The sequence below is a fragment of the Sarcophilus harrisii genome, chromosome 2 (assembly GCF_902635505.1).
Source record: "Sarcophilus harrisii chromosome 2, mSarHar1.11, whole genome shotgun sequence".
NCBI lineage: Eukaryota > Metazoa > Chordata > Mammalia > Dasyuromorphia > Dasyuridae > Sarcophilus > Sarcophilus harrisii.
The window spans coordinates 511,056,816-511,076,102 of record NC_045427.1 but is presented as its reverse complement, the minus strand read 5'-3'; the positions used below and the strand labels follow the sequence as shown (position 1 = coordinate 511,076,102).

General features: G+C 35.7%; 1 protein-coding gene across 2 annotated transcripts in view; it reads right to left on the bottom strand.

The window, feature by feature from the left end:
- MINDY2 (MINDY lysine 48 deubiquitinase 2) overlaps nucleotides 1–18,832 on the bottom strand; it is a 121,416-nt gene extending 102,584 nt beyond the window's left edge. Inside the window, exon 1 of one of the 2 annotated variants that reach the window (XM_031955280.1) lies at nucleotides 17,940–18,832. In XM_031955280.1, the coding sequence (XP_031811140.1) occupies nucleotides 17,940–18,746 (807 nt within the window). In that variant the 5' untranslated portion in view covers nucleotides 18,747–18,832. The remainder of the gene's footprint in view (nucleotides 1–17,939) is intronic. The other variant, XM_031955279.1, reaches the window with a different exon arrangement.
- Between the last annotated feature and the right edge of the window lie 455 nt (nucleotides 18,833–19,287).

The following is a 19,287-nucleotide window of genomic DNA, read 5'->3' as shown; positions in this document are numbered from 1 at the left end:
GCAGTGACAGCAATCTCCAGACTTCTCAGTCCATAGTGGCCAAGAGCAGGAAGGTTTGACGTACTCCAGTATGAGGGGAGTCCTAGTCCAAGATTGGGCTCTACTGAATCAATTGTGCTTGTGGGAGCAATAGCAACCTCAGCAAAGAGGTCAGCAGTGGCTTCTGGAGAGCTTACCACACAGGTAGGAACAACTGCTCAAAAGGAGATTGCAGGGGTCTCTTTGTGGGCAGGGAGGCAATATTCTGTTGCTTTGCCCATACTCAGATTTGGGTAGTAGCGAGTGTTCACCATAAAAATCCCTAGAAGGATCTTTGAAAACAGTTGCACATTGTTGGTGGAGTTGTGAACGAATCCAACCATTCTGGAGAGCAATTTGGAACTATGCTCAAAAAGTTATCAAACTGTGCATACCCTTTGATCCAGCAGTGTTACTACTGGGCTTATATCCCAAAGAGATTATAAAGAAGGGAAAGGGACCTGTATGTGCACGAATGTTTGTGGCAGCCCTCTTTGTAGAGGCTAGAACCTGGAAACTGAGTGGATGCCCATCAGTTGGAGAATAGCTGAATAAATTGTGGTATATGAATATTATGGAATATTATTATTCTGTAAGAAATGACCAACAGGATGATTTCAGAAAGGCCTGGAGAGACTTACACGAACTGATGCTGAGTGAAATGAGCAGGACCAGGAGATCATTATATACTTCAACAACAATACTATAAGATGACCAGTTCTGATGGACCTGGCCATCCTCAGCAATGAGATCAACCAAATCATTTCCAATGGAGCAGTAATGAACTGAACCAGCTACGCCCAGAGAAAGAACTCTGGGTGAAGACTAAAAACCATTACATTGAATTCCCAATCCCTATATTTATGCACACCTGCATTTTTGATTTCCTTCACAAGCTAATTGTACAATATGTCAGAGTCTGATTCTTTTTGTACAGCAAAATAACGGTTTGGTCATATATACTTATTGTGTATCTAATTTATATTTTAATATATTTAACATCTACTGGTTATCCTGCCATGTGGGGGAAGGGGGGGGGGGTAAGAGGTGAAAAATTGCAACAAGAGGTTTGGCAATTATTAATGCTGTAAAGTTACCCATGCATATAACCTGTAAATAAAAGACTATTAAATAAAAATAAAAAAAAAGAAAAAGAAAAAGAAAAAAGAAAACAGTTGCACAAGACCCCTGAAGTCTGGGACGTTGTAACCTCCTGGAAACAGCCCCATTTTAACAAAGAGTTAAAAGGCAAGTAATATGCTGGGAAAATGAGCAAACAATAGAAAAAGATCTCTGACCATAGAAAGCTATTAAGGTGACAAATAAGATCAAAATATCAGATGATAATAAATTCAAAGCTTCTACATATAAAGCCTCTAGGAAAAATAAAAATTGGTTTCAGGCCATGGAAGACCTCCAAATTGGTTATGAAAATCAAGTAAGAGAGAGAAAGGAAAAACTGGGAAGAGAAATGAGAGTGAAGCAAAAGGAAATACAAAAAGCTAATGAGGAGAAGAAAGCCTTAAGAAGCAAAATTGGCCAAATGGGAAAAGAAGCACAAAAGCTCCCTGAGGAAAATAATTCCTTAAAAATTAGAAATGATCAAATGGAAGCTAATGACTATGAGAAATCAAGGTACAATAAAACAAAATCAGAAGAATGAAGAAATAAAACATGAAATATCTCACTGGAAAAAACAACTGACCTAGAAAATTGCTCCAGGAGAAGTAATTTAACAAATTTTGGTTTCTTGAAGGTTATGATCAAAAAAAGAGCCTGAACATCACTTTTTCAAGAAATTATCAAGAAAAACTGTCCTGATATCCTAGAACCAGAAGGTAAATTAGAAATTGAAAGAATTCACCAACCACCTCCTAAAAGAGATCCCAAGATCTCTCTCAGGAACATTATTGCCAAATTCCAAAACACCCAGGCCAAGGAGAAAATATTGCAAGTGTCCAGAAAGAAACAATTCAAGTACAGTGGACTTATAGTCAGGACTATATAAAATCTAGCAGCTTCTATATTTAAGGACTGAAGAGCTTAAAATATGATATTCCAGAGAGCAATGGAACTAGGATTATAATCCAGAAGCACCTACCCAGCAAAACAGTATAATCATTCAGAGGGAAAGGTGGACACTCAATTAAATTGAGGACTTTCAAAAATTGATAATGAAAATATCAGAGCTGAAAAGAAAATTTGATTTTCAAATATAGGACTCAGTAGAACTATGAAAGTTATGAAATATTTTTGTTCTATAAGAAATGACCAGCAGGATAATTTCAGACAGGCCTGGAGAGACTTACATGAACTGATGCTAAGTGAAATGAGCAGAACCAGGAGATCATTCTATATGAAAACCATAAGATTATATGATGATCAATTCTGATGGATGCAACTCTTTCCAGCAATGAGATAATTGAGGCCAGTTCCAATGATCTTGTGAAGAAGAAAGCCATCTACATCTAGGGAGAGGACTACGGGAACTTAGTGTGGATCACAACATAGCATTCTCATTCTTTTTATTGTTGTTTGCTTGCATCTTATTTTCCTTCTAATTTTTTTTCTTTTTGATCTGATTTTTGTTGTGCAGCAAGATAATTGTATAAATATTTATACATATATTGGGTTTAATACATATTTACCATGTATAACATATATAGGATTACCTGTCATCTAGGGAAGGGAATGGGGGCAAGGTTTTGCAGAGGTCAATATTGAAAAATTATCCTTGCATATGTTTTGAAAATAAAAAGTTTTAATTAAAGAAAAGATGAAGAAGAAGAAATAATGAGCAAGATGCTATGAGAAAAACCTGGGAAGTCCTCCATGAGCTCATGCAAAGTGAAATATACTATGTATATAGTTATAGCAAAATTGTGGGATGATCAGCTGTGAATGACTTTGCTATTCTCAGCAATACAATAATCCAAGACTACTCTGAAGGACTTATGATGAAAAATACTATCCATACAGGATAAAACTGTATACAGTATTTAAATACAAACTAAAGCATACTTTAGGATTTTTTGAGGGGGGTTGGGGGGAAGGAGGACTATGCTTTCTTTTGCAACATGACTTTTATAGCAACACTTTGCATTACTTCACATGGGCCTTCTCAAGGGGGAGAGAGGAAGTGGAGAGAAAAGGGAAGGATCTGGAACTCAAAAATTTAAAAACAAATGCAAAAAAACCCTGTTTTACATGTAACTGGAGAAAATAAAATATTAAAACATTAAAAAAAAAAAAAGACAGAAAAAGCCCAATAGAAAAAATGTGACTGAATAATATGATGGTATAAGAAATGGTGAAGGAAATGATTTTAGAAAACCAACAAACTAATTTTAACTGATCTTAAAAACTTGTTTTAATGTTTGGAACATAAGGTTTTGCAATGGTGAATGTTGAAAATAATCTATGCATATGTTTTGAAAACAAAAAGCTTTAATTAAAAAAAAACTTGTTTTAACTAAAGTGGAAGAGGTGAACATAAAGGGAAACTGGGAAAATTTATCTCATATAATTGAAGCTTCTAATAAAATAAATAAAAATGAAAAAGATAAGGAGGAATGGGTGCCACTTCTGTGTGACACACAATCACCTCACAGCTGGATAGAGAAATATATTTTACTTAATAAATAAAGAAGAGGAAACCTTTTCAGTAAGTTTCTCTGATGAAAATCTAAGATATACAAAAACTTATCCAAATTTATAAAATAAGAGCCATGACACAACTGATAAATGGTAAAGAGACATGAATAAGTTCTTTTCAAAGGAAGAAATCCAAGCCACCAATAGCCAAGGGAAAAAATGCTTACTTGGATAAATGGAAATTAAAACTATGAGATTTCAACTCACCCTCAGAGTGGCAAAGCTGACAAAAAAAAAAAAAGGAAAAAAAGGGACTTTTGGAAAAGAGCTACATTAACATACTTTTATGGGAATTGTGAACCAGATTAGCTACTCTGAAAAAGCAATTAGAACTATACTATAAAACATTAAACTGCATATACCCTTTGGTATGAGATATCCATAGGTCCACTGAACATATTAACCATTTGATAAATTATTACTAAATTAGATCATATGAAATTGATCTGGCAATTTAAAAAGTTTCTTATTTTAAAATAGTGTTCTAATGATTAATTTAAGGGACATATATATGATTATCATGTCACCCAGTTCTTCCTCTTATGAAGATAAGGTTTGATATCTTACAGTAAAAATTTTGTTAAGCTGGTTGTTGAACTTTTTTTATATTATTTTCCTACAAAATATTCCTTGTATGTCTACATAGATGGTGACTAATCTACTTATGCTATATTTCATGTTCACAAATGTCCTTAATATTAAGCTTCTTTTAAAATTCAAGCATGCATCAAAAGACAAATGTATATAACACATCCATATGAGAAGTGTAAAGACTTAGATATAGAGACCATTTTTTAAAGTCATATAACACCTTAGTATTATTATGAAAATAGTTTTAATTTCTCAGATACCTTGATAGTTCTCAAGGATTACTAAGGATCAATGAGGCAAAGAAGCAAGAAGATAGTATTGCAAAATATAAGAAAAAATCCCAAGAAACATTAAGGATATATATATATATATATATATATATATATATATGAAGAGCAAAAGAAAGCTTAGAGGAAGAACAAAGACAATGTTATTACTATCATGTCAAATTTCATTTCCTATCCATTGTAATAACTTTTAAAAATACTTATTTTACCTAGAGATTCAGTTTTCTATAAAATCTTTTTTCCCTCTGTTCTTTGGATACTAAAATGTTCATGTTTAAGTTCATAATGTTTTTTAAAGGCAAAAATCCAATTTCATTAATAATCAAAGAGAATAATTAAAACAATTCTTTAGTACCACCTGACATCCACCAAACTGGCCAAAATAACTAAAAGTAATAAAAGAATGTTGGTGGATTTTGGAAAAACAGATACACTTATTAACTGCCAAAACTACAAGCTAAAAGAATCTTTTGAAAAGACATATGACATTCCCAATAAGATCAGGAGTGAAACAAGGTTGCCCACTATCACCGTTACTATTTAATATTGTATTAGAAATGCTAGCTTTGGCAATAAGAATTGAGCAAGAGATTAAAGGAATAAGAATAGGCAATGAGGAAACCAAATTTCACTTTTTGCTGATGATATGATGGTATACTTAGAGAACCCCAGGGAGTCTACTAAAAAGTTATTAGAAACAATCCACACCTTTAGCAAAGTTGCAGGATACAAAAAAACCCACAAAAGTCATCAGCAGTCTTATATATCACTAACAAAACCCAACAGTTAGAGTTACAAAGAGAAATTCCATTTAAAGTAACTACTGATTGTATAAAATATTTAGGAATCTATCTGCCAAGGGAAAATCAGAAACTTTATGAGCAAAACTACAAAACACTTTCCACACAAATTAAGTCTGATCTAACCAACTGGCAAAAGATTAAATGCTCTTGGATTGGGCGAGCAAATATAATAAAGATGATAATACTTCCTAAACTATTTATTTAGTACAATCAGACTCCCAAAAAACCATTTTGATGACCTAGGAAAAAATAACAACAAAGTTCATATGGAAAAAGAAAAGGTCAAGAATTTCAAGGGAATTAATGAAAAAAAAAATCAAATGAAGGTGGCCTAGCTGTACCCAATCTAAAATTATATTATAAAACAGTGGTTACTAAAACCATTTGATATTGGCTAAGAAATAGACTAGTTGATCAAAGGACAAAACAGCCAATAACTTTAATAATCTAGTGTTTGACAAACCCAAAGATCCCAGCTTTTGGGATAAGAATGCATTATTTGACAAAAATTGCTAGGAAAATTGAAAATTAGTATGGCAGAAACTAGGCATTGACCCACACTTAACACTGTACACCAAGATAAGGTCAAAATGGGTTCATGACCTAGGCATAAAGAATGAGATTATAAATAAATTGGGAGAGCATAAGATAGTTTACCTCTCAGACTTATGGAAGAGGAAGGAATTTATGACCAATGAAGAACTAGAGATCATTATTGATCACAAAATAGAAAATTTTGATTATATCAAATTGAAAAGTTTTTGTACAAACAAAACTAATGCAGGCAAGATTAGAAGGGAAACAATAAACTGGGAAAACATTTTTACAGTCAAAGGTTCTGATAAAGGCCACATTTCCAAAATATATAGAGAATTGACTCTAATTTATAAGAAATCAAGCCATTCTCCAATTGATAAATGGTCAAAGAATATGAACAGACAATTCTCAGATGAAGAAATTAAAACTATTTCAAGCCATATGAAAATATGCTCCAAATCATTATTAATTAGAGAAATGAAAATTAAGACAACTCTGAGATAGCACTACACACCTGTCAGATTGGCTAGAATGACAGGGAAAGATAATGTGGAATGTTGGAGGGAATGTGGGAAAACAAGGACACTGATACATTGATGGTGGAATTGTGAACACATCCAGCCATTCTGGAGAGTGATTTGGAACTATGCTCAAAAAGTTATCAAACTGTGCATACCCTTTGACCCAGCAGTGCTACTACTGGGCTTATACCCCAAAAAGATACTAAAGAAAGGAAAGGGACCTGTATGTGCCAAAATGTTTGTGGCAGCCCTCTTTGTAATGGCTAGAAGCTGGAAAATGAATGGATGCCCATCAATTGGAGAATGGTTGAGTGTAATTGTGGTATATGAATGTTATGGAATATTATTGTTCTGTAAGAAATGACCAGCAGGATGATTCCAGAGGGGCCTGGAGAGACTTACATGAACTGATGCTAAGTGAAATGAGCAGAACCAGGAGATCATTATATACCTCAACAACGATACTGTATGAGGATGTATTCTGATGGAAGTGGATTTCTTCGATAAAAGAGAAGATCTAACTTTGTTTCAATTGATCAAGGATGGACAGAAGCAGCTACACCCAAAGAAAGAATACTGGGAATTGAATGTAAACTGCTTCCATTTTTGTTTTTCTTCCCAGGTTATTTATACCTTCTGAATCCAATTCTCCCTGTGCAACAAGAGAACTGTTCAGTTCTGCACACATATATTGTATCTAAGATATACTGTAACCTATTTAATATGTATAAAACTGCTTGCCATCTGGGGGAGGGGGTGAAGGGAGGGAGGGGGAAAATCGGAACAGAAGTGAGTGCAAAGGATAATGTTGTAAAAAATTACCCTGGCATGGGTTCTGTCAATAAAGTTATTAAAATAAAAAAAGAAAAGAAAATTTAAAAAAAAGACATATGACACAGTATACATTATAGGGAATATTCAAAATAGAAGGAACATTATAATCAAAAACATGCAAGAAAAAACACGTTTAGACCAGTTTGTTGGAAGCACAAGATTCATGAAGGAAAATAACTGAAAGGTAGAATGGAGCCAGAGTTTGGAAGACAGGCCACCCAAAAAATGAAAATTTTAAATCACAGGATTACATTTTAAAAGAAATAAAAATTGTTTATTACTTCCAAAATGTACAGTTAATTGAAATAGATCAATTAAATATCAGCTGTTTGATACTTTTAAAATTATATTTTTATGAATTACTTATGATTAATATATTCTGATTATTGTTAAACAAGTACTTCTTGAATTTGATTTAAGTATTTTAAATTAATAGTCCTTCCAAGTTAAGTACATTGTCTATCAAAATTACCATAAAACTTACTAAAATTTTAAATAATTTTGATTCTATGAACTGTTTCTGGGAGAGAATACTATGTTCTACTAAATGAGATTTTACTATATCTAAATACTAAATTCACAAAGCAAATATAAGCTTTTTGCAAAGAGCAGGAAATGTTTTTCTTTTTGCTTATACTTGTAACCCTTGGCTTATCACAATGTCTGGCTATATTAAGCACTAAATAAATGATTATCAACCATTAACTTTTACAAACTTATTAGGGATAAAAAAATAAGAGATCAAAGAACGTGTTAGATTTTGCTAAATTTTGTGGGGAAAACTGTAAAAGATAGCTAAGATGTTTTTTATTTTTATTTTTAGACTTTCTCTTGGATGATAGTGGCTGGTGCTAGTGGGAATATGAGGAAAGAAATCCAAAAGATATTTCACAGGAAAAATTGATAGAATCAAATAATTGCTTAGACCAATCAAGTAGTATTTAATGAGTACCTACTAATCTCTACTTCTACATTGTGTTTGCTAGGTACTAGACAAAAATGAAACTACTTTCCTTCAAGGCTAACAAACTGTACTATCAAGGAAATGCTTTTGGATATGTGTTATTTGCAAAACATTTATACTTTAAATACAAGGCAATTTCAGTTGAGGAGAGTTTAGTAACTGAGGACTGTGATGCAGTGCAAGCCTTGGAAGCAAACCAGGGATTCAAAGATTTGGCAGTGAGTTGGAGGTACATTCCTAGGAATCAGTCTGCACAAAGTCACACAGACCAGAGATGGAATGTTTTTTATAAGGAACAGCAAAGGAAGGAAAATAATGCACGATAAGTCTGGAAAGGCAGGTTGGAGATAAATTATAAATGATTTTAAATGCTAAATGAGAAATCTGAATATGAAATATGACAAAGAATAGTTAGACAAATAGGAAAACCAAGAGAGCACTGTCATAGAAAGAAGAGAGTGGCCAACAGTGTCAAATGTTACAAAGTGGTTAAGTAGGACGAGAACTGAGAAAAAGTTACTAGATTTTGGTAGATAAGAGGGACACTGGTAACTCTGGAGGAAGTAGTTTTGGTTGACTAAAGAAATTAGTTAGGATTGAGAAATTACTGAAGAGACGGGAAGGAGAAAGCAAGTAATATCCCCCTTTTTAGAGCTCAGTTAATGAAAAGCATCAATTTATTGATAGGGGCTAAGTGCTTGGAATACAAATACAACCAGAAATAAAGTCCCTACTGTCCATGAAAGATAACATAAAAAATGAAAAGGGGGAAGACAGAGGGTAGAAAATGCCAGGATGGAGCCAGGAGAGGAGTAAGACATAGTAGTCCTAGTCATCCTCCTTAAATGGAGATTCTGGGAAGAGCCATCCAATCAGAGAGATCACATAGGAAGAGGGTACTTCCAAAATGTGAATTTAATCAAACCATGCTATCTCTTTCATCATTATCAATTTGTGATTCCAGATACCTGATCTAGATTCAGAAACAAAAAGACAGAAATGAGACAGTCCCTGTCGACAGCGATATTACATTCTCTTGAAGGATACAACATATTCACAGCTAAATAAAAGTGATTGTTCTTAAAGATCACCTATGTGTGGTTATGTTATGACTTCAATTGACACTTCCAATCATGTACTTTTATTCTTTAGATTACTTGAACTCTTTGGCACTCAGACATGCTTTTCTTCTCCTTTTATCTATTCCCATTCCCATTTCCATTATAGTTCTCAGCCAAATGCCATGAAAAAAAATGACTATATTCATTGCCTATACTTTCTATCTTTGCACTCTCTCTTCAATACTTTGTAATTTATTTTGTAAAATGGCTTCTTACCTCACCACACATTTGAAATTGCTCTTTCAAAAGTTATCAACCATCTTTAAATTACCAAATCCGATGGTCTTTTCTCAGCCCTTGTCCTTTTCAACTATCTCCTGAATGTAATAATATTAATTAGCTTCTTTGGAATACTCTTTCCTCTCAGGGATCTCAAGACATCTTTTATTCATCTCTTAATCTAATTCTTTTCAATCTCCTTTGCTGGTTCATCATCTATAATGGTTCTCTCCTCTTTCTTCTCCCTCCTTTCCTTCTCTTTTTTCTCTTCCCTTTCCTCAATTCACATAGGGCATCATATCCTAACCTGAAAGTGCTCTACCCAAAGGAATATAAATTTTGATCAATAAAACCTTGCGAGATACCTTGAAGTTTATGGACTAGATTTCTTTCTAAGAATCATAGAATGGATTACTGAACCAAAAAAAAAAAAAAATTATAAATAGCAATGTCTTTAAGGACACATTTCCTGGGGAAAAACTGTAGCAAACAAATGAAACCAATACATTAATATTATTATTATGATTACTTTATAAATTATTAGTATTCATGTAGGTTATATTATCTTTTCTTTTTAAAACCATATGCTAATAAAAATAACATAAGCTCTTTGTGAGAAGGAATTGTTTTATACTATATACTTGTATAACTTATCATTTATTAGGTTGTAATATTGCATTTTTTTTTCTAAATCTTCTCTGTGGCTTTCTCTGGTTACATCTCCATCCTCTCTGCTTCAGTCTTCTTTATCTATATTGTTTCCTGTGGTCATGTGTATTACTCCCATGGTCAATTTTACATCTTCATTTCCAAATAAATACTCTCTTCTGAACTTGAATTTTCAAATGCTTACTGGATGTTGTCACCTAAATATCTTACTAGCACCTGAAACCAACATGCCTTATTCTTTATTTGTTCTAAGAGCTGCTCTTCTAGAAAACTGACAGAGTTCATTATTTTTGTTAGTGGGGCAATTATTCTCAATCATCTTAGCTCAAAAACTTCAAGGTTATTATTAATTTTTCCTCCTTTGTCCCTACTATCCAGTCATGAACTCTGGTTAATTCTATTCCCAGAAAGTCTCTTCTATGTGCTTCCTTACCACTATTCTAGCAATACCAGAAATCCAGGCTCTTATTAAATTTTGTTTAAACAACTACCAGATATAAGTTTCTCTCATAAATCAATCAACAAACCTATTTTAAGTGCTTCTTATGTATCAGTCACTGTGTCAAGTAGTGAGAGTACAAAGGCAGAAACATTAAATAATCCCAGCTCTCATGGAGATTACATTCCCCTCTATACATCATTACCCAACATTCCTAAAGTACACCTCCAGATCTTTCAATGACTCCTTATCATCTGTTGAATAAAACTTGAACTTGTTATTCTAGCATGCATGTCCTCTATAATTTGTAATCACTTACTTTTTTTTTTTCAATACTGTGTTCACACTACTCTTCAAATATTTTCTTCCTCAAACTTTACTTAGTAGTCGTTTTTTAGAAAATCTTCAATTTTTCTTACTTCTGTGTCTTTATTCATATTACTCCCTATGCCTGGAATACATTTTCTCCTTTCTACTCATTGTCCAGGACCCAGCTCAAATGCTCTCTTTTTCATGAAACCTTTCCAATTCCTCCAGGAGGAAGTGACCTCCTTTTTTTTCATTCTCTAGCACTCTGTACTTCTCTTATCCACTTACTATAATTGTAATTTGCATTAGGGTTATGTGTGCATTTTATTTTCCACATTATAGAATAAAACTTTTTTAAAAATTCATTTTATACATCTTTTTTGAGCAGTACTTTGCACATAGCAAGAACTCAAGAAATGTTTGCTGAAATTATCTTGTCACTTAATATTATGCAATGAATTTATTAATTTTTAAAGCAATGATACATATATATACACATATTCCAAATTCCCAAAGTCATATGCAGATATTAAGTGGCAGAGCTACAATTCAAGTTTAGTTCCTCTAACTCCAAATCTAGTATTTTTTATGCTATAACGCAGGTGTCCCTTACTGTACTTTCCCTTTAATCTACCATATGTTCTAGTGCAAATTGTTTTCTGAAATACCTCTTTTATCTGAGTGACTGCCCCTTACATCATAAATTTATAATGATTTTTCATTAGTGATTGCTTGAAGCCTCAATTCTTCTACCTTTCAACTGTCTCAAAATTCTAACTCAAATTCTCTTTTTATCTTCACCTCCTACTACTCTACAATACAAATATATGCTGTATCTTCTTTTACTTGATGTTCCCTAAAAGATGCTATGCTCATTTCCACGCCCAAGGTTCTGCAAACCACATTCCCCCATACCTAGAATGCCTTTTCTTTTTTTTTAAATCTCACTTTTCTTTCAAGACCTAGCTCAGTCTTACTACCTCTATGAGGTTTTTCCCAATTGTATCAAAGGTCATGTTAATCTTTTGCTACTCTTCTTAATTGAAGTAGCATTAATCAAGAATACAACAGAGAAGAATAGATAAATTTCAAGATTTGGGAGTCATTAAGAGCTACTTGAGGGAAGTCCTGTAGCAGATACGTCTAAGGAATATAACTCTGGACAAATCATAACTTAAATTTCAGTTTTTTCATCAGTAAAATAGGGATAATAACACCAACCTCACAAAGTTATTGTTAGGATCAAAAGAGATAAGCTGTGTAAAATGCTTCCCAAAATTTAAAATGCTGTATAAAATGAAGCTATTTTAATTATAAATACCTCTTGCTTAGGACTGCTGACATTCGAATTTTCAACTCGAGAACAAATTCAGTTTTACACTTTGTTATAATCGCATACCTAAAAGTAACTTGGGCAGAAGAAATACCTGATAAATGTTTATATGGATAGTGATCAGCAACTCCAAGGATTTCTGTTATCACTTCTATCCTGATGACCCCAAAGCAGATTCATTACATCACTTACAAGTCTACATTTAGATGCCCCAAAAAAACAAAAAAACAAAAAAAAAATTCTAGTCTCTTTAAAATTTAACATGCCAAAAGTGGAATTCATTTTTCACTCCCATAAACTGGCTCCTCCTTTCTAACATCTCCATTGCTTTAAAAAAATTTAGTTGATTTCACTTGTTTTTATATCATCTTCATTTCAAAATACTTTCCACTCCCTTCCCTACAAAAAGAGGTACAAAGTAAAGAAGATAAAAAAAAAAAAAATTCAAACTTCTGCTATTAATCTTGTCATTACAATACTGATTTCTAAGTTTCAAAGTCCTGAAGACAAAGGGACTTCTTTTTACTTCATCTTCCTTACCTACTAAGTTTTATTTGTTGAAATGTATCCAAGATTAGGACCTTCTTTTCTTATGAAACTGGGCTCCCTATCTTGCCCAGGCTTCCACTCACCTGCTGTATCATACTGCTCAACAGCATTGAAGATTTGATCTACTCTATTTAAAACCTGCTTTTCATTGGGGGGTCAAGAGCACTGGGAATCATTCTTTCCACTTTGGGGGTCATTATACACTAGTGGTATCACACTTAATGTGGACAAGTCCTACTGGGACTCGGAACTCCTCAACTCAAATGATCCACTAGCTTTGAGGAGTCTGGAGGACAGAGTGAGGCAAATGACTTTTTGCATTTCTGTCTCACTTAAATTCATTCATGAGCAAATGAAGACATCATTCTTATGATGTCATTGGTCCTTTAAAGAACAAAGCATGAATAACAACAACTTTGGTAGCAGGGGTTATAGACACATATATCACACACTGCTCGTTTCTAGTTTTTTGTTCTTTGAGTCACCATGCTAGCATGAAACACAGACTGCTAATTTAGGCCCTTTATACCTCTCACCTGGATTCTTAAAATAGCTTCCTAATTGGTTTCTGGGTCTTGTCTCTTTCCTGACTGGACCCATTCTTCAAACTGCTGCCAAACTGATATTCCTAAGACATAAATAAGACCATGTCACTCTCATACTGAAAAATCTTCCACAATTTCCAATAAATCAAGGATACCCAATCTGGTCACTTTTATTTTATGCAACTGTTAAATGCTAGCAATAAGACCACAGACACCAGCCCTGAAGTCAGGAGGACATGAGTTCAAATCTGGTCTCAGACACACACTTAACATGTCCTAGCTGTGTGTGACCCTGGGCAAGTCACTTAACCCCAATTGCCCCAGCAAGTAGATAAATGAGTAAATAAATAAATAAATAAGACCACAGAAAGAAAATTATAAAGATAGGTAAAAAAGAAGACAAATCTATACCTACATGCTGATATGGTTTACTTATTAAAAAAAAAATCCTAGGGAATTAGTAAAGATACTGACAGTTTCTGCTAAGTTGCAGGCCATTAAAATAATAGTAATAATAATAAAAGTCAGAAGGTAATGACTGAAAGGAAAATATCATTCCAAATAACTACAAAATGTATAAAATATCTAGGGATCAATATACCAAAGCACACAAAATACTTGTACAGATTCAATTATGAAATATTTCTTAAAGAAAAAAACTTTAATAGGTGGAGGAATATTTAGTGCTGGTATGGGCTGTGCCAATATAATAAAAATGGAATACTATCAACTTAATTTATACTTTACTAGATAGCATAGTAAAAATTCATTTGGATAAATAAAACATCTAGACTATCAAAGGAAATGATGAAATAAGGTATAAATAAAGCAAGAATATACTTATACACCTCAAACAGAACCAGTAGTTATCAAAATGATTTGACACTGCTTAAAAAGTAGAGAAATAGCTCAATGGAACAGACTAGAGAATCAGAAACAACAGAATTCAATTCAATTAACTTGGGGTTCAATAAAAGTAGAAAACATAAATTACTTAGGAAAGAATTCCCTCTTCGATTAAAAAAGAAACTTGTAAGAATATTGGAACTTAAAGTTTATTCCAATATCTCATTCTATATTCCATGATACAGCTAAATGGATAAATGATTTGAATATTAAAGATCATATTGAAAACAAAAGAAGAACAGCACATTATATTTTTCACAGCTTTGGGCATTTGTAGTCTTGGCCTCATCAGGAATGAAGGCTATTACAGAAAATAAATTAGCTTTGATTACATGGAGTTGAAAAGCTTTTGCACAAAATATTACACCTAGAATAAGAGTGGAAACAGAAAATGGAAAACGTGGAAAACAATTGTATTACATTTTTCTAATTTGTTGTTATTCAGTCTTTTTTTCGGTCACATGCAACTCTTCATGACTCTTTTTAGGGTTTTCTTGGCAAAGATACTAGAGTGGTTTGCCATTTCCTCCTCCAGCTCATTTTCAGATGAGGAAACTGAGGCAAATAGATTAAGTGATTTGCCCATGGTCACACAGCTAGGTGTGTCTGGACTAATATGAACTAAGAGAAATCTTCCTCATCTGATCGACTTTGGAGATGGTGGTAGTAGTTGCAATAAGTGGTCAAAGAAAGTTCTCAAAAGAATTGTAAACTATTAATAACCATATTAAAGAATCAACAAGAAGAAGAAATAGTTCAAATAACAGCAACCAGGAGGTTTCACCTCACACACTGTAAATTAGCAAAGACTACAAACATACTAATAATCAATGCTGAAAGGGATTGTAGTGAAATAGGCAAATTAATCCACAGTTGGTAGATAAGTACAGTATAATCATTCTGGAAAGTAAAGTCATTTGGAATTCTGCAAGTAAAATAACTAAAATGTCCTTACTCTCAGACTTAAGGCTTATACTCCAAGGAGGTCATTAAGAACAAAGTTCTTATATAAACCAAAATATTTGTAGCAGAACTTTATGAGACAGAGATGAATTAGAAATAATGTAGATCCTCTCACTTGATGAATGGCTAAACGAATTGTGGTACATGAATGAATTGGAATATTACTATGCTCTGATGAATGGAATGAGTGAAGTAAGCAGAGCCACGGAAACAATATACACAGTGACTACAACAATGTATATGTATATAATTTCCTTAAAAAAGACTGTTGCAAAATTACAAAGAATAAACATTGCTAGAAGTGGGAGATCTCAAATATTGTGCAATGCACATATTTTCAAATTTTTTTGATCAGTTATATTGATTTTTTTTTCCTCTTCCTATTTTTTCTTTTAAAAAATAGTATTTGTTATATAGGACAGCTCTCTGAGAAAGGTGGAGGAATATGTACTGGGAAAAGGCATCAATAAAAACACTTAAAGTTTTTCAGTGTCTCCTATTGCTTGTATGATAAAATACATATGCCTATATGATAAAATCATCTGTTTGGCAATTAAAGTTCTTCACAATCTGACTCCCATGAACAATTTCCAGTCTTATTTCATTAACATGATCTCTGCTCCAGTCACAATTGCCTACTAACTCTTTGCTATAAATTACCTTTCACTTCTTGGCTAGTGGTTTTTTCTATTTCTGAAATGTATTCTCTCCTCTTCCTTCTATGTGACAGCCTTTCAAATTCTTGAAGAAAATATTTTGTGTTCCATCACCCTCTCTACTGATTCTCCCATTTTACCCCCAACCAGTCTTCTCACTTTTCTCATAAAATCCCTAGCTTCCTTTAAAAAGTATTGCTCAAAGGACATCTCTTACATAAGGCTTTTTTCTGAACCCCTCCATAATCCATTTATTAGCACCATGTCCCTCTTGAAATTACTTCCTATTTATTTTTCTATTATATCGTGTTCCCCCAGTACAACTTAAGTTCCTTGTTCATTTTTCCCCCTTTATATTCCCAGAGTCTTGCACATAATAAGAGCTCAATAAACATTTGTTAAACTAAGATAACATTCTCTGATTCTTGGAATATTGTAAAGGTTTTCTCCTAAATGACTTGGTCTGCATCCTAACTTTGCACCCTCCAATTCAATTTGTACAGGACCACGGGATTAGTATTTCTAAAAGTTTCCAGATTTCATCCCCTCTAGAATGTGCGATGAGCTTCCGCTTACAAAAACTAACTCTTCAAAGAAAGGTTGGAGACACTTAAATTAAAATGATTAGCTAAACCTGTCAGCTTTGCTAAGGTCTCCACTAATTGTGTCTGTTACTCCTCCAACCTTTTAGTATTCACAAATATGAACTCTGAAATTGATATTGACTCTCCCAATTCTACTCTTCCCCCACACTCCCCCCAAAAAAATACAGTCCCATACCTCTGAGTTCATTTTGGCTTTTAAACTGTTATTCTTGCTGTTCTCTTCATCTCCTTCAGGACACAAGGCAAAGCCAATTATTCTACCAAACTCTCACTGTTCTAATCTAATCTACAATGACCTTTCAAAATCTAGAAATTCATTTGGCATTTGTAGTCTGTACTACAGAATCTAGAATTATGACCTGTCCTGTTTTCTCTAATTGTTTCTAATAAAATGAACTTTGTGTGTTCAAATAGACAATAAGTTCATCATGGATAGGCACTGTTTTCTAATTTTTCTGTAACCACTAAATAGGATTGATTTTTATCTGATCTTCACCCTAATTGTCCCTCTTGAAGTTTTAATGCATTGTAAATATAATATATGCTACATTAACATGATCTAGTTAAACTGTTTCTCTCTTGAAGAAATTAAGAGCATTTGTAAAATTGTGGTTTCTTCCCACATCTTCTTATTCCTCTCTCCCCTTTTCAGATTTTGTTTTTTGGCCTTTGCTATCACTATTTAAGCCCTTTGGCATAGGAATATTCTGCTGCTAATTGTAATATGGAGTGTATAGTATAAACAGCAATACACTGTAGTATATGTGGCAATGTATATAAATAGTAAATAGAGTAAAATGACAGTATCAATAAAACAATAAAGTCAATTGGGCAAGAAATGAGGCAAGTAAAAAGCAACGAGAATGAAGGCTTTGCAAAGAGAACTGAAAGAAACTACAGTACTCTTGTGTTCAAAATCAGTACTTTTCCTTAAATGGAAAAATGTGTGAGGGTCTTCTCTATCTCATGTTCAATGACCTATAATTGACCAGAGATTGCTAGTGGTATCTATAGCTTATTTTTCTCAATACTACTACACATATATATAGTTTATAAACGGCCATGGAGTAGGAAGATGGAAGGTTTTTACTTTGTTTTTTTGGAGGGAGTAGAGGTTAAGTTTCGGATGCTTTAGCTACTAGATAACAGCTGTACAAAAACAAATCAAAAAAAAAAATCTGAACTAATATGAAAACATTACAAGAGGAAGCGCCGGGGGAACAACATTCTTGATATTCCTCTCAGAATATTCCTTCCACAGAAGTGTCCCCGTGTGAATTTTATGTAACAGGAAAAAGGGGAAAAGTGAATAGGAAAAGAAGGAAGGTATCTGCCGACCCTGGGGTTCCTTTCTTCCTCCCCACCTTTCCTTCCCTAAAAACTGCCGGGAATAGAAAGGCTGCTGGATGTCTGTACCTTCCACGCCAGGAACAATACATTGAGGATGGCCAGCAAAGGGCAGGGTCCGTTTTCATTCTGGGTGATAATGGGCGTGTTCTCTCCCTTCCACTGGATCCACTTGATGTGATAGACAGACTGTCCCGGGAAGCGCTCTTTGGAGGCCGCTAGCACCTGAGCGGCCTCTCCTTCTTCTTGGCAGAGAGGGGCAGCTCCGCGGGACGCGCTCTCCTCCTCCTCCTCCTCCGGGCCCTTAGGCTCGGGCCCGTCCTCACTGCAGAACTCCGAGCTGCTGGGACAAGAATGCAGATTGGAGAACGACTCCAGGGAATCCAGGCTCGGAGATTCCCCGGGAGGGCTCGGGACGCTGCTGCTGCTGGGGCTGCTGCTGCTGCTGCTGGGGCTGCTGCTGCTGCTCAGGCCGCCGCCGGCATCTGCCGCTGCCGGCGGACAAGTCCCCGCGGGAGCCGCTGCTCCTCCGGCCGCAGCGGTCACCTTGTGCTGTCCTCTCGGAGCCGCCTCCGAGGCCGCGGAGCTCTCTGGCTGGTGCTTCTGCTCGGAGCCAGTCTGGGAGCCGCCGGGTACGGCGTCCGGAGCGGCGCTCCCGGGAGAAGGCGCTGGCGGGCGGCTCCCGGGGCCGGCCGCCGCCCCCTGCCCTTCGCGGGCGCTGTTGGGCTCTGCAGACGGCTCCACTTCGGGATTGTGCTCGGCGCTGAGCTTGTTTTCATCTGCCCCTCCCTCGGGAAAAGCCGTCCCTGCTGCCGGCGCTGCAGCCGCCTCCGCCCCGTGTCCTAGCGGCTGCCGGCTCTCGGGGCTGTTCTCCATGCCGAGCCGCCAGCCCCCGACTCTATCTGGATCTTGGCCGCTTCTCTTCCGAGAGAGGCGTAGACGCCATGACAGCGGCAGAGACAGCTACAGCGCTGAGGCGCGGGACGTCACGGGGGTGCAGAACGGGAGCGCGCGCGCGCGAGAAGCAGGAGGGATGCCTCGGTCCCCTCCCTGACAGTCCCGTTCAGCCCGTGTGCCGGCTGGTTCCGGGCGCGCCTCTTCGTGGCAGCGCGCCCGGTGATAGGGCAGCGGGAGAGGGGGCGGGTTCCAGAAGGCTGAGAAGAGAGGGAGTAGAGAAGGCACAGCTGAGAAGTACCGCCCTGAGTTCTTACGGGCGCGCCCCCGCGTCCCCTCTGAAGGAGTTTGGCAAGTACCACTCCACCCTTCCCTGAGAGCGGAGGGGGCGGGCCGTGGGCGCGCCCGTCCGCGCCTTAGAGGTTAGCGCCGTCGCTGGGAGTAGAGCCTCTGCTGGACGAGGAAAATAGCTGCTCGTGCAGGAAGTTGAACAGGAGGACGGCCGGGCTTGCGCAGAGTAGTC